Source organism: Urocitellus parryii, chromosome 8 (assembly GCF_045843805.1).
Source record: "Urocitellus parryii isolate mUroPar1 chromosome 8, mUroPar1.hap1, whole genome shotgun sequence".
In the NCBI taxonomy this organism is placed as follows: domain Eukaryota; kingdom Metazoa; phylum Chordata; class Mammalia; order Rodentia; family Sciuridae; genus Urocitellus; species Urocitellus parryii.
The window spans coordinates 26,551,553-26,567,237 of record NC_135538.1 but is presented as its reverse complement, the minus strand read 5'-3'; the positions used below and the strand labels follow the sequence as shown (position 1 = coordinate 26,567,237).

Below are 15,685 nucleotides of genomic sequence, written 5' to 3'. Positions count from 1 at the left end.
GGAACCTAGAAACAGGAGGCACTTACCCAGCCCACAAATGGCTAGTTATTTCTTGCCTTTCTTACTCTTCTCCACCTATCACCTTCCTCTTGACCAATAAGAGTAATAATTTTTTATGATGTCTCAGTCCTGACCCATCTCCCTTCCATCCTCAGAGGGTCTGGTGGAGTATATCCACATATAGGTGACATTCCAATTTCCAGATAATGGCATTATTTTAACCATTGTGCAGTTTTTTGGATGAAGGATAGATATCTTTTTCAAATATGAGTCAGCAAACTTTTGTAAAGAACCACATACTATCTGTCTCCTGTTTGATTTTGTTTGGTCTTGTAACCCTTTTCAAATGTAAAATCATTTTTTGATTTCCAGGCCCTGGGCAGGATTTTTCCCCTGTGCTGTAGCTTACCAACAAGTTTTAGAATGCAATGTCAATTTTAGGGAATTTCGTGTAGCATTCAAATGAGGGATCCTCCCCCACCCCACCCAGCCTCTGTCTTCCTGTCCTTCATCTTTCAACTGCAGGATCTTCCTTATCTAGGCAGGTGTACGAATGTAAGTTTCTGGACTTTGGGATAGTCAGCTTTTCTTCTCTCCCTGCCTCCTTAAATTTCTAGTTGGCCTGTCGGGAGTCTTGACTTTCCCTTCTATCTACTTCTGCTGGGAGTTGTTTGAACTGTTGAAAACCCTAGGCTTCCTTTTAACATTTGCTTATTTTAAGTTAGGAAAAAAGAGGTAAACTAAAAATATTTTTTTTCAGCAGATGTCTCCTTTTTCTGAATATTTTATTCCCAAAAGCCTCCTACATGGATCATCTTTAAAGGATATGTATGCGTAGTAAATGTGTCCTTGAAAATTAAAAAATTTCTCACCACTATCGGTCTCTCTTACCACCTACTGGGATTTTAATACTTTCTAGTGGGCTGGAGAGAAAAAAAAAATCTGCATATATAAGAGTGTGCTTCCTTCCCATAAAGTTGTCTGATTTTTTTTTGTCTGCATCTACCGAGAGAAACCCTATAATAATAATTTGAGGGAAAATCATTTTTGCACTGAAAAACAGTGTTTCCTCTATAAATAAGGAGGGTCAAATGTGAATAGGAAAGAGTTGACCAATTAAAGGATAATGTGGTAAAGGTTTTCTTGAAACATTTAGACAATTAAACAAAATTAACATATCTAGCATAAACTGTAGGTTTTTATTAATATGATAATTTTGTTTATTAATTGTAGTAAATGTATTGAACTAATATAAGATCTGAGAGGAGGATAAACCATATGTGAGGGGTGGGTAAAGTATAACTGTTTCATGCTCAATTTTTACAAAAATCTATCAAAAACTATTCTATAATGTGAATCTTAATTTAAATAAATCAGCCTAACTGTATTACTTTGTTAGCACTGCCGTAATAAAGTACAAAAAAACTGGATCCTTTAAATAAGAGACATTTGTTTTCTCACAGTTCTGGAGACTGCAAGTCCAAGATCAAGGTGTCGCCAGGGTTGGTTTCTTCTGAGGGCTGTCGGGGGATCTGTTCCCAGTTGTCTCCTTGGCTTACTGAAGGTCATCTTCTCCCTGTGTCTCTTCACATTAACCTGCCTCTATGCACACCTCTGTGTCCAAATTCCTGTGTTTTTTCAGGACAATGGCATGTTGACTTAGGGACTATGCTAACATAGTCATTTTTAACTTGCTTACCTCTATAAAGATTTTTTCCTAAGTAAGATCACATCCTGAAGTACTGGGGAGTGAGACTTCAGCCTGTGATTTTGGCAGGGAAAGGACACAATGCAACCCATAATATTAACCACTGCCCCCCCAGCAAATTTGTGCTTCAGTGATGCCTAACATTTTTAAAGGGTTTTTCTATAGCACCCGCACTTTAATTCTGCATTTGTGTGTTGGTCTTGCTCTTCCCCAGTGACAGCCAGCAGCTGCAGCTTCTGTACCTGGAGTGCATTCTGTCTGTGCTCAGCAGCTCCTCCTCTTCCATGCACCTGCACAGGGGCTTCACGGATCTCATCTGGTAAGCTCCTACTCCTAAGTACCCACCCCAGCCCAGTGGTGCCTTGCAGCTGCGTTCCCAGCCCCTTTCCAGGGTGCCTGTGACCTACCAGGAGTTTCACAAAAGTCTTGTAAGGAAAGTGCGGGAATTACACTTACATGCATCAGAGCAAAATTCAGAGAGAGAATGATGATTATTATAACAAAATATGCTTCTGAGGCCCTCTTACATTTTGTTTACATGGTAGGGTCATGAAGAGAGGCCCCAAGAGATTTTTGTGGGTTCTCAGTTTGTTATAAAAGCCTATAAATGCACCAGAAACCAATGCAGGGAAGAGATATTGAACTGTCCTCTACTCTAGTACATTCTTCTCTCAACCTGAAAACCAGTCACCTACTTAAAATCAGAGATTTCAAGAAGTGACAGAGATTTCTACAGGCAGCCAACTGGTTTCTCTGGATCTCTGGGCATATTGACAGGGAGAGAGCTGAATGATAGATGTTAATATGGGATTTCAAATTAACTTCTTAAGTCAGAAATAATTGTTATTTATAGTAAAAGTGAAACTTTAAGGTTTTTAGCATTTTGAGCCTATTTCTTCACACAAGATGGTTTCTTAACGCTTCTCTGGATATTTTTATTTAGTTAACCTTAGCCCAAGAAATGAGGAAAAATATCATTGATACACCCAAAAGGGATGGGGAGACTTGGAAATCTCGGACAGAATGTAGTCCAGCAAAGGCGCAGTACCAGCTCAGCGCATCCTGGGCACTTCTGTGGCACCGGCGTTGCCCCCGTGTGGTAGGCACATATTATTGTGTGGCTCCCAGTGAAATCTATCTTTCCTCCCAGGAAGAACCTCTGCCCAGCCCTCATCGTCATCCTGGGGAACCCCATTCATGACAAAACCATCACCTCTGCACACAGCAGCAGCACCAGCGCCAGCGTGGAGCCGGACTCTGCCGCCCCGGCTGTTTCTGACCATGGCCGGGGCTCGGGCTGCTCCTGCACAGCGCCAGCCCTCAGCGGGCCAGTGGCTCGCACCATCTATTACCTCGCCGCGGAGCTGGTTCGGCTGGTGGGGTCGATGGACTCCATGAAGCCCGTGCTCCAGTCCCTCTACCACCGCGTGCTGCTGTATCCACCACCCCAGCACCGCGTGGAAGCCATCAAGATCATGAAAGAGGTAGGGAGCGTGGGAGGGGGCCACCCACTCTGCCCACGGGGCTCAACACAGAGTCCTGCACACAGGATGCGCTCAAAATGTTTGCTAATCTTTTCGTGGCACTTTGTTGCTGCCGTTGGAATCCAGGAACAGACGGTAGCTCTAAAATTAGGGGGGTATGTGTGTGTTGAGAGCCAGGGTAGGGAAGGGTTTGTAACACTCACGGAGGCAAAGCCATTTGATAATCAGCTACGTGTTTGTTAAAACTCCAATAAATGGCTGGGTGGGGTGGTGCACGCCTCTAATCCCAGAAGCTCCGGAGGCTGAGGCAGGAGGATCACGAGTTCAAAGCCAGCCTCAGCAAAAGCGAAGCACTAAGCAACTCAGTGAGACCCTGTCTCTAAATAAAATACAAAATAGGGCTGGGGATGTGGCTCGGTGGTCCAGTGCCCCTGAGTTCAATCCTTGGTACCTGCCCCCCAAAAAAATCTCCATTAAATGTGCACCTGAGTGAGCCCTAGGATGAGAGTTTATTTTTAGGCCCTGTTTGTGCAAATATGTGTTTACTTACCTTTGCCAAAATTGGATCTCAAAATGATTTTATACTCAGGTTATATATTATCCATAAAAAGAGCTTTACTAATCTCTTCCTGCTAAAAAGAATCCCTTTGCCCACCCCACATCCCCATGACTCATTTCTTCCAAATGTGGTGACCTCATTGAGGATATAAAGGTTGTCTAGCTGGTTGTTGCCTCCCAATGTGCTACTTATAGTTTTGAGGAAGAATTGGGGTTATTTGGAAAGAACTTTGAAAAAGGATTCCCTGCTTTTTCCCCAAAGAGGGGGAAAAAGTGATCAGAATTTTTGTTTTTATGCACTTGCTTATAAAAATCAAGTTACATTTTTCTTAGAGTAACTAACCACTCCCCTCTCCGAAATCAAAATAATGAAATCTCTTTGTTCATGATTCATTCATTTTTTTAGCAATACTTGCTACCAAGTACTAAAACCTAAATTTAAAAAAATGTAAAACATTTCTTACATAATTGATTATTAAAATTTTTAAGATGAGCTGGCTGGGGCAACTGCTGCCCTACTGGGCTTAGGTGGTGTTCGCTCACTGAATCCCCAGGTGAATCTGTGGTTATTGTATTCCTAAGACCCTCATTCTGCCAGTGCAGGTGGTATGTCATCTTTCAGCCTTGGCACTCCGGTCATACTTTCTCTTGCAGGTGGCAGAATAGCAACATTTGCCACAGGTTGACTTCTGAGGTGGTAGACCCTCAGACACACAGCAGTGGGGTCACGTATTTGCGAATTATTGCCACACTTTCAGTGATGGTTCTTTATCATCTCACTCTTGCAGCTGAGACCAAAGAGAAAAATTTGAATTGTTTCTTTCTATTGTTTTAATGAAATCTGACTAAGAAACAGTGGAAAGTTCTGACCCAACATTTCTAGAAATGAAGGAGTGACTTTGATTTATTTCTGGTTAGGAAAATTTGTGCACACAATAATAATTGTTGCGTTTTTTCCTTCTATTTGCCAGGCACTTCATATATATTGCCTTTAATGTCTGTAGTAACTTTGTAAGGTTGGATATCAGCTTCATTGTTACCAAAGAGTGTTGCTGGGTTTTTTCCCTCCAGAGCTTCAAGCAATATCAATCAAAAGGGCAGCTTTAGGAACTGATCACCATTAGGCTAGTGAGGACATCACAGCTTTGGATGTCACCACCCAGATGGCAGGGACCCTCTCCCAGGGACCTGCCCTGTCTCTGTTAAACTTGTTACTTAGCAGAGAAGAGAGAAAGCCTGCTCAGCTCCTCCCCCTCAATCCATGAGTCAGGTCAGGGCTCCCCCTTCACCTGGAAGAAGTGCAACAAGGGCACAAGAGAGACTCCAATTCTTCCTCCACTGGATGCTCCACATAGAACATGAAGTCAGGGGAAAGGGATTTTCTGTCCCACAAAGAAACTAAGGCTTTAAAAGGTCAAATGATTTCCCAAGATTTAAAGAAAGAGAAAAGGTACAGACCTTGATCTCCCTGACCTGAAGCCCATGGTCTTATTCTAACCCTCCCTTATTTCTGGACTTGACACTCATATGACAATACAAATGATTCCAACAGACACTTTTCTGACCCCGGGCAGCTCCCCACTTCTGAAGTCCAAGGGTGAGAGTCAGGATTCAAACCCACTTCCTGTCGTTCACCAGTTAGGTGATAGTAGGTTAATTCTTTGACTCTGAATTTATAGTTTTCTCATCTGCACTTTATTAGGATATCCCAAAGTTTACAAGTTCAAAGTGCAACAGTTTGCATAAGTACTTTATAAGTATAAAATCCCTGATATGTGGTGCACTGATTATACCCATGAGGAAGAGGAAAGTGAAACATATGGAGGTTGAAAATAGCTGGTCCAGTTCTGACTCACCTCCCTTTCTCCTGTCTACCTTTTCCTTTTGTCTTATACAACTTGTTCATAAATCACCACTGTTAACAATTTTGCCATTGCCAGGGCTCTTGAGAGGCTCCTTGTTGCCTCTCTTACCAAGTTTGAATTGCTCTGCTGTTTCCAGAGCCTTCTGCCAGCATTCTTGTTTCTCGTCATTTCCCAGGATACACCATTCTGTCTCTCTGACCCACTCTAATCCCCACTTTCCTTCCTCTATTCAGTCTCTTGCCCCTATTCTCATGGGCCACTGCCACCTCGCAGAGTTGAGTGATTACAACAGGAGGGACCCTGTGATTCTTCTCTCCCTGGAGGCAGTATGCCCATTTTACAGATGGCGAAGCCAAAGCTCTGAAAAGAGAAGTCAGTTGTCCAGAATTCTATATCTTATGAACAGTAAGACTCAGATGTGAATCCAGGTGTTCTCAGTTCAACTGCCTCTTTGCTATCAAAATTCTCTTCCTTTGTGTCTGTCTCCTCAGATCACTGATCTTGCTCTTTTAAAAACTCTGCACACCATTTAGCAATTGACTATATGTCCCAATAAGCCGATTGCTTCACAATATGTCTCCTCAACTATATTTTTATGTGTATTGCTTTTGTATTTTCCCCCAAATATCTAACACTACAGTGCTTGAATCGGAACATGTTTAATACATTTTGACTTGATAACAGATGGAACTGGAGATAAAGGAATACCTAGTAAAAGCAGCCATAGCCTTTCCTTTCCCTCAGAATTGACAGACGTTGGAGCTTTTGTGACCCATGGTAGAGCCACTTGACATCTGCATGATAAGGAAATACAGTCAGCCCTTCTTTTCCATTGGTTCCACATCAGAGGATTCAAACAACCATGACTCAAAAATACTGGGGGGAAAATTATGTCTGTACCAAAAATTATATCCTGCCATTATTCTCTAAACAATACAGAACAAAAACCATTAAATTGTATTAGACATTATAAGTAATCTAGGGATGATTTAAAGTATATTTAAAGTAAGGTGTAGGTGGTATGCAAATGCTATGACATTTTATATGAAAAACTTGAGCATCCTCAGATTTTACTGTCCACAGAGGGGACTGGAACGAGTCCCCTGAGAGGACTGAGAGAGGACTGTACCCTTCATGTGTTGAATGTGTTTTACACAATTTCTTCACTGCAGAGGAAATTAGTTATGTTTACCCTGCGCCCAGATTTTTCTAGTTTCCCAGGTCATTTTGCAGAGATAAGGTTAGAATTAGACAACTTAATCTGAGCAGTGTGTCCAGCCAGGGAGTCCAGCAGATGAATGGGGCCCAGGCTGTTCTGAAAAGCAGTGCCTCTGCTTTATACAACAAAACCCATAATTTGGTAAATTTGGTAACCTAGATACCAAAATGTACGGGGTTTATGCCCACAAAGAAAGCCATTCAGTACCCAGGATGTTTGTTTAGCCTTTTAGAATTTAAACGCTTGGTTTATTATTTCCCTGTTCTTATTCTCCAATGTCACTCTGCCATAGGCACTATGTACCTATTGTTCCAAAACATACAGGACATTGTGGTTCTCAAAGTACATTCTCTTTTCTTTTCCCACTTTTACCCACAAAATTCAGTTATGAAAAATTACACATTGCCACCTCTTGTCTCTGCTGTGTTGGGCATCAGAAGGAATTCCTATTCTTCACCAGACCCAGCTCACCCACTGATCCCACGCCCCTCACACCTACCCAAGAAGCCAAGCATGAAAGGGTCTTGTCTTTTGTTATTTGTTAAAGGTCTTCAGAAGCCAAGTCCCTCCATCTCCTTCCCCTCCAGATTCTGAAGCAATTAACAAATAAATACAAAAATTAATGTAAGAAGTAAATACAGTTTGTCTAATTTGTTGCTAGTAAAGGTAGATTAGAGAATGTGGTAGATTTTAAGAGAAACCGAGATTTCGAATTCTTATGCCTGAAATAGAGCATTGCAGATTTCCTGGTGTAGGGAATTTCAAATTTCTATTCCTAAGCCATATAACACTTTCTTAGCATGCACAAGGCCCTGGGACCAATCCCCAGCACCAACAAGAGCAAAACTCCTGTCCCTGGAAAGAGCACTTACCCTTTAAGTAGGAGAGGAGTAGATAGAGGCCCATAGGTCCAGCCACTGAAGTACAGGCCTGTGGGGAGAGGGAGGGAAAGAAACAGGAGGAGGTGGGGAGGGGGAGAGAAAGAGACACAGGCCTGGATGACATTAGTCCCAGAACAATCATTTCTGTCTTGCTGTCAATGAAATGTGGGGAAAGGGTAGAAGTGTCATTCTGTACCCCAGATATCAAAAGTTTCTGAATTTTTTTTGGTATATGATTTACTTCATAACTTCCTTTGAGTAATCTCTTCTGTAATACTTCAAGAACCCATATTTAATACACTAAGTATTTGAAAACCTATGATAAATATATTTTGAAATATTAAACTTATAACTTTTTATTGGTACATATTTATACAGATTAGTGAATCCAATAATTTGGGCATATTTATATATTTATAAAAGCAGATTTTAATTAATTACACTTCCCAAACCTCCCCCACTATTCTTTCCTCCCTGCCCCAGCATCCTTCTTTTTTTTAATTAATTAATTTATTTATTTGTTCTAATTTGTTATACATGACAGCAGAATGCATTCCATTTCATAGTATACATATGGAGCACAATATTTCATTTCTCTGGTTGTACATAAAGTAGAGTCACACCATTCATGTGTTCATATATGTACCTAGGGTAATGATGTCCATCTCATTTCACCATCTTTCCTATCCCCATGCCCCTTCCCTTTCTCTCCTTCCCCTTTGCCCTATACAAAGTTCCTCCATTTCTCCCATGCTCCGCCCCCCCCCACATTATGTATCAGAGAAAACATTTGGCCTTTGGTTTTGGGGGATTAGCTTACTTTACTTAGCATGGTATTCTCCAACTCCATCCATTTACCTGCAAATGCCATGATTTTATTCTCTTTTGATGCTGAGTAATATTCCATTGTGTATATATACCACAGTTTCTTTATTCATTTATCTACTGAAGGGCATCTAGGTTGGTTCCACAGTTAGGCTATTGTGAATTGAGCTGCTATAAACATTGATACAGGTGTGTCCCTGTAGTGCTGTTTTTAAGTCCTTTGGGTATAAACTGAGGAGAGGGATAGCTGGGTCAAATGGTAGTTCCATTCCAAGTTTTCTAAGGAATCTCCATACTGCTTTCCAGATTGGTTGCATCAATTTGCAGTCCCACCAGCAATTTAAGAGTGAGCCTTTTCCCCCACATCCTCGCCAAAACTTGTTGTTTGTATTCTTATGCCATTCTGACTGAAGTGAGATGAAATCTTAGTTTTGATTTGCATTTCTCTAATTGCTAGAGACGTTGAACATTTTTTCATATATTTGTTAATTGATTGTATATCTTCTGAGAAGTGTCTATTCAGCTCCTTCACCCATTTATTGTTTGGGTTATTTGGGGTTTTTTTGGTGTTCCATTTTTTGAGTTCTTTATAAATCCTCTTTGCTAAATTGGGTTTCTCATGCATATATATCTCCTATATATAGATTAGTGCTCTATCTGATGTGCACATGGTAAAAATTTGCTCCCATTCTGTAGGCTCTCTCTTCACCTTACTGATTGTTTCTTTGGATGAGAAAAAGCTTTTCAGTTTGAATCCATCCCATTTATTGATTCTTAGTTTTGTTTTATTTCTTGTGCTTTAGGAGTCTTGTTCAGGAAGTTGGGGCCTAATCCAACATGATGAAGATTTGGGCCTACTTTTTCTTCTATTAGGTGCAGGGCTTCTGATCTAATTCCTAGATCCTTGACCTACTTAAAAGTTTCTGATTCTGTAGTAAAAAAAAAATATGGAAAAAAATAAAGAATAGAACCCCTTAAAATATGACTTTTTTCTACTTAGTATACTATATATAGCTTTTCCTGTTTTGTTTGGAAAATGAACAGACATAATCATGGGATGCCTGTTCCACAAACCCTTCATTAACCATTCTTTCCTTCAATAAGTTAGCCTCAAAATGACATTTTCTGTAAAGGTTTTACCATTTGAAAACAAAAATTGATTGAAACTGAAAAATTATGAAAATTCTGTACATGAGAACTTGTGGAAAGATGGCTAATGCTGTCGGTTGAAGGATACTTTTAGCTTTAACTGCTTATATTAGAGTAGAAAACTTAAAATAACATCCTAATTCTCCAACCTAAGGTATCTGGGGAAAAGATCAAAATAAATGTCAAAAAGTAGAAAAGAGGCAAGAAGTAATGTAATAAAAAGTGGATACAGATCCTGGGCCATCGCAGTCACGGTGTGTTGTGGTCGCAGGTTGTTCAGAAAGGGTGGGAGTTTCACTGGTAACTGGAGACTCCTCATTTAGGTGGAAGGGGTGGTGACATCTGGATTGTGGCCAATAAAAAAATGACTTGTAAGAAATTTAAAGACAAATTTCCTCAGCAACAGTTGGTAGGTGGAGGAAAAGCAGTCAGGTTAGCACCTGAAAGTCTCCAAAGGAGAAGACCTTGAAATCCCAGTGCTCCCAGGCACCTCTATAGCTGGTAAGCAGAGAGATCTTGATGAAGAGAAAGACAGAATTTCAGTAGCTGAAAGTGGGTTTGGTGGTAAATTCCAAATGTCTTAGCACTAAAAGGTCAGAAACAAGAGATGCACCTTGAAGTAACACTTACAGCTGAAGAAGGTCTAGTAAGATCCCGAAATGCTGGAAAATCCTCTTTGCTAAATAGGGTTTCTCATGCAAAACCTGCTATTGCAGATTATGCATTTACAACTGTAAAGTCCGAAATTGGAACAATTCTGTACAATGATTTCAAACAGACCTCAGGAGCTGATCCTCCCAGATTTAACAAAGAAGCATTTATGAACAAAGGGATTGTCCACAAGTTCCCCAAGCATAGAGAAAGAACCAGACAACTAGGGGGTTTCCGCTTTCTTCCCAAACTCAATCAAAACTGCCTTTTAAACCATACTATTGCTTGCAAAGCAGTTAGAGTGGTACAAAGAGAAACCTCAGACAAAACCCTCGCTCCCATCAATGAATACAATGGACTTGTCAGATGCCCAAAATAAATTTCATGAACTGATAAGCCAACTCTAGAATCCTGCAGAAAGTTTCTTTTAAAGTATCTATGTCACCTTACCTTATTTAGTGCACCCCCCTGCAAAAAAAATTTTTATTTATATTTTCTACATTTATTTGAAAAATAAAAACATGACTCCAGAGAGGACTTTGAAATCCCAACATTACATCCCTACCTCTATAGTTACCTGAGAAGGAACTGAAGAATTCAAGAACTGTTAAAGAAAACCACTGGATGATCAATCCACCAACCAGGAAGATGGTATATACCCTACCAGTGGCTTAATTTACCAGCTTCCAGTACAGCATCTTATACCAAGCCACCATAAAAACATGATGTTACTAGCTCCAGAAATGATAGAACTTAAATCTAATAAAAACAGTCCTAAGAAAGAAGGAAATCTTGTTGTTGGTAACAACATGGATGAATCTGGAATATATCAGGTTAAGAGAAATAAGCCAGGCATAGAAAGACAAATTCCACATGATCACATTTACATGTAGAATCTAAAAAACTTGAACTTACGAAGAGAGGAAATGTGGTTACCAGGAGATGAGGAATGGAGGCTGGGGAGATATTGGGTACAAAGGGTACAAAGTTTCAGTGTGAGTAAGTTCTGGAGAGCTGTTGTACCGCATAGTGACTGTATATAACATTACAGCATATCTTGAAAATTGGTAAGAAAGTAGGATTTAAGTATTCTCACCACAAAAAAAAAAAAATGTCTATGAGGTCATACATGTTAATTAGCTCTGTTGAGCCATTCCATAATGTTTACCTATTTCAAAACATCATGTTGTACATGATAAATATATAGTTTTATATATCAATTGAAAAAAATAAATTGAAATTATTTTTAAAGGGCAAATATATTACAGAGGGTCAATAAAGTAGACAGTGTTAAGACTCTGAAAGGACAATAAAATTGGAAAACTTCTAGAGCAACAGAAAAATTTCAGAACAGGTACAAATGAACAGAAATAAGAATGAAAACGATGTACCCAGCTATAGACTCTGTATATAAAGTATATGATATTTTTAATAAATTTTGTGCACAAAATTTCTCCCACTGAGGCAGTGGGAGAGGGTGTCAAGGCAACTTTGAAAACTAAGCAAATTTGAAAACTTAGATAAAATGGATAAATCCCTAAGAAATAACGCACCTTTTAAAAAGTTGGCTCAAAAAAGAAATTGAGAGCCTGAGTACTCCCATTATCATTAAAGGAATTGAATCAGTAGCTTAAAACTTCTCGTTAAAAATATATACCACCCCATATGGCTTTAGAAATAAGTTATCAAGCACCCAAGGAATACATTATTCTGATATTTTATGAGCTTTTCCAGACAGCAGAAAGAGAAAATAGTTCTCAAACCAGTCACCCCCCTCGCTAAACTTGAAAGCAAAATAAGACAGAGTCCAGGAAAGTGACATGACAGCCACATCTCAGATCAGAAATGCAAATGCTTTCTGCTTCTGTGCTGTAGCCTTTCTATTTGTTTTTAAAGCAATACCTTAGAATTTTCTTTGTCTAAGCCAGCCCTCACTAGGGAGCTGGAGAGCCTCATGTGTACTATCTGACAAGAAGAATGCTTAAATCAGTTTTATTAAGATTTTATAGTTACAATTAGTTTTATTAAAATTCATAGTTAGAATCTCTAATCTAAAATCTGAAATGTTCCAAAATGCAAAATGTTTTGATTGCTGAGATGATATCACAGGTAGAAAATTCCACACCCTGAAACTTCGTGCACAAAATTTATTAAAAATGTCATATACTTTATATAGAGTTATGAAAAATTGTTCTGTGGATGGGTAATTATGAATATAATGCCTTCCACTGTTGTCATGTATGTAAGAAATAAATAAAAAATAAATAAATAAAAATAGCAAAGCAAATCTACAGATAAAAACAAACAATAACAACCAAAAAAAATATCATATAAATCAACTTCCTGCTATGTGTCTAAGGCAAATAGGAAACACAAATGAATTTAGTGTTCAGATTTTTGTCCCCTCCCTAAGATATTTATACACACACACACACACACATACACACATATATATGAAAATATATCAAAATCTGAAAAGAAAAAAAAAGTCTGAAAGCAGAAGCACTTTTGTGCTAAGCTTTTTAGCTAATGGGTGCACAAGCTATGGTTGTTTCTCCTTACACTGTATCACTCAGTAGAAAAAGAACAAGCTTATTTGTTCTCACAATTTTAAAACTTTGTGTTACTCACTTTTCTGTTATGTTTTTCCCCTTTTTCCTAAAGATCCTCGGGAGCCCACAGCGTCTCTGCGACTTGGCAGGTCCCAGTTCCACTGAGCCAGAACCCAGAAAAAGATCAATTTCCAAAAGAAAATCTCACTTGGATCTTCTCAAACTGTATGATACTTCCCCCACCCCTTTTCCTTTTTTTTAAGGGGGGAGGTACCAGGGATTGAACCCAGAAGCACTTAACCACTGAGTCACATCCCCTTTTAATTTTTTAATTTTGAGACAGGGTCTTGCTAAGTTGTTTCGGGCTTCACTAAGTTGCTGAGGCTGGCCTTTAACTTGCAATCCTCCCAAGTTGTTGGAAATAGAGGCGTGCACCACCATACCCAGGGATACTTTCCCCTTTTAGATCTATATTACTTGGTGAAAACTGCTTCTCTAAATTCTATTCATCTTATTTCCAAATTCCTGAAATTTTCATGAACCTACATTAAATGAAGTGTGCATATTTATTAATTACCATTTGCAAGCCATAGAAAAAGACATCATAGTTTATTATAATCATACTACTTTCCTTATTTTCAGATTGACTTAACACCAGATATGTAAAAAGAAATGTTAAAAAAAAACCTATTCATTGGAGTTGTTTTAGGGAAAAACTTTTTGATCTTTAATACAGTAGCTGTAGAATTTCTTCACCTATAACCTCAATGGAAAACTGAATATTATATGATTTTAGTAACTGTATTGACATGTATCTGTTCAGAAGTGTTTGTTTTATAGAGGAAGATCCACATTATCACAAGACATTGTATCTATTTTCTATTGGAAAAAAAATGAACAAAATATAAAAATGAGATTGTTTAGTGTTTGTCCTTAGGAAAATTACAAGTTTCCTTCAGGAATTTTCATTTGTACCTTGATAAACCAGCCAACTGAGAGGGAGTATGATTCAAGGTGGGCCACTTTGCCTGGAGGTTTTCTTAAACTGAGAATGGTAGCTTCATTTATTCACTGTTGGGATCATTTTTAACTTAATGCAAATTAGACGATCTCTTTTGACTGCTGTTCACTTTGCCAGGCTAACAATTCTGGTTCATCTGGGGACATTTTTCTCTTTCACACACATGTGCTCTTCCCTCTCTTGAATGCTGTCCAGCATCATGGACGGCATGACCGAAGCGTGCATCAAGGGTGGCATTGAAGCCTGCTACGCTGCGGTGTCCTGCGTCTGCACCTTGCTGGGGGCCCTGGACGAGCTCAGCCAGGGCAAGGGCTTGAGCGAGGGTCAAGTGCAGCTGCTGCTCCTGCGCCTCGAAGAGCTGAGGGACGGGGCCGAGTCCAGCCGCGACTCCATGGAGATCAACGAGGCTGACTTCCGCTGGCAGAGGCGAGTGCTGTCCTCAGAGCACACGCCGTGGGAGTCAGGGCACGAGAGGAGCCCTGACATCAGCATCAGTGTCACCACAGACACAGGCCAGACCACCTTGGAAGGAGAGTTGGGTCAGACGACCCCAGAGGACCACAAAGAGAACCACAAGAATGGGCTCAAATCACCAGCCATCCGAGAGGACAAGGAGACGCTAGGCAAAGTGTCAGAACCAGAGCCAGTAGACCAGCCTGACGTGGTCCAGAGAAGCCACATGGTGGCTTACCCGGACATCACTAACTTCCTGTCTGTGGACTGCAGGATGAGGTCCTATGGATCTAGGTACAGTGAGAGCAACTTCAGTGTAGATGACCAAGACCTGTCGAGGACAGAATTTGATTCCTGTGATCAGTACTCAATGGCAGCAGAGAAGGACTCGGGCAGGTCTGATGTGTCCGACATCGGGTCGGACAACTGTTCACTGGCTGATGAAGAGCAGACCCCGAGGGACTGCCTGGGCCACCGGTCCTTTCGAACAGCAGCTCTGTCTCTCAAACTGCTGAAGAACCAGGAGGCGGACCAGCACAGCGCCAGGCTGTTCGTGCAGTCCCTGGAAAGCCTGCTGCCTCGGCTCCTGGCTCTCCCCACTGTGGAAGAGGTAGACTCCGCCCTCCAGAATTTTGCCTCCACTTTCTGCTCAGGTTTGTAAACCATTTTTTACTAGATGCTCAGAACCCTTTGCCTTCCTTAGTCATGAGCATCCTGCTTGCAGTTTGGAATCTCAAAGTGTGTGAGTGAATCTTGAGGTTTTCTCTATTTAAAGAGAGCACAGGAATGTAAGACTTAGTGGTCGAAGCTGATTCCTGGACAGAGGAGCTCGACAGCCTGGGCTTCTGACCTGCTTGGTATCCCTTGTACCAAGATGAGAGCCCAGCAAACATTGTTGGTCCCCCAGGATACCTGTGAGTCTAAGCACAGTGCTGCCGCTGCTTGTGGTAACCATGTTCTTGAGTCATCAAGAAATGGTAAAACTATACAGAGGGTCTTCTGTTTGAAATTAATATTATCCATATAAAACCTTCATTGCATGTCTCAGTATTTCATATATAAAATTTAGGTCTCCCAGAACTTTGTGTTTACAAACACCATCCTCCAGTCATTTCAGATCAATGAGTTGCTCTCCACAGTGAATACTGACTTCCAAAGCTCTCTTCATTTCTTAAGACCTAGCAAGGTCTTTTGTAAAATTTGAGGCTAAAGTAAGTCTTTGAGTTTTTGTTTTCATACCTTTCAAATTTATGCTTATTTTTAGTACATGCAAAACAGAGCTTGCATTAATTATTTTTTAATGTGGCCATTATACCTGG

General features: G+C 40.2%; 1 protein-coding gene and 1 pseudogene across 1 annotated transcript in view; both read left to right on the top strand.

Moving 5' to 3' along the window:
- Arfgef3 (ARFGEF family member 3) overlaps positions 1-15,685 on the top strand; it is a 152,557-nt gene that overhangs the window by 76,328 nt on the left and 60,544 nt on the right. The window contains exons 9-12 of the mRNA XM_026391876.2: positions 1,923-2,027; positions 2,859-3,192; positions 13,005-13,117; positions 14,109-15,019. Coding sequence (XP_026247661.2) covers positions 1,923-2,027; positions 2,859-3,192; positions 13,005-13,117; positions 14,109-15,019 — 1,463 coding nt within the window. The remainder of the gene's footprint in view (positions 1-1,922; positions 2,028-2,858; positions 3,193-13,004; positions 13,118-14,108; positions 15,020-15,685) is intronic.
- Positions 9,750-11,097, top strand: LOC113184970 (GTP-binding protein 10-like; annotated as a pseudogene).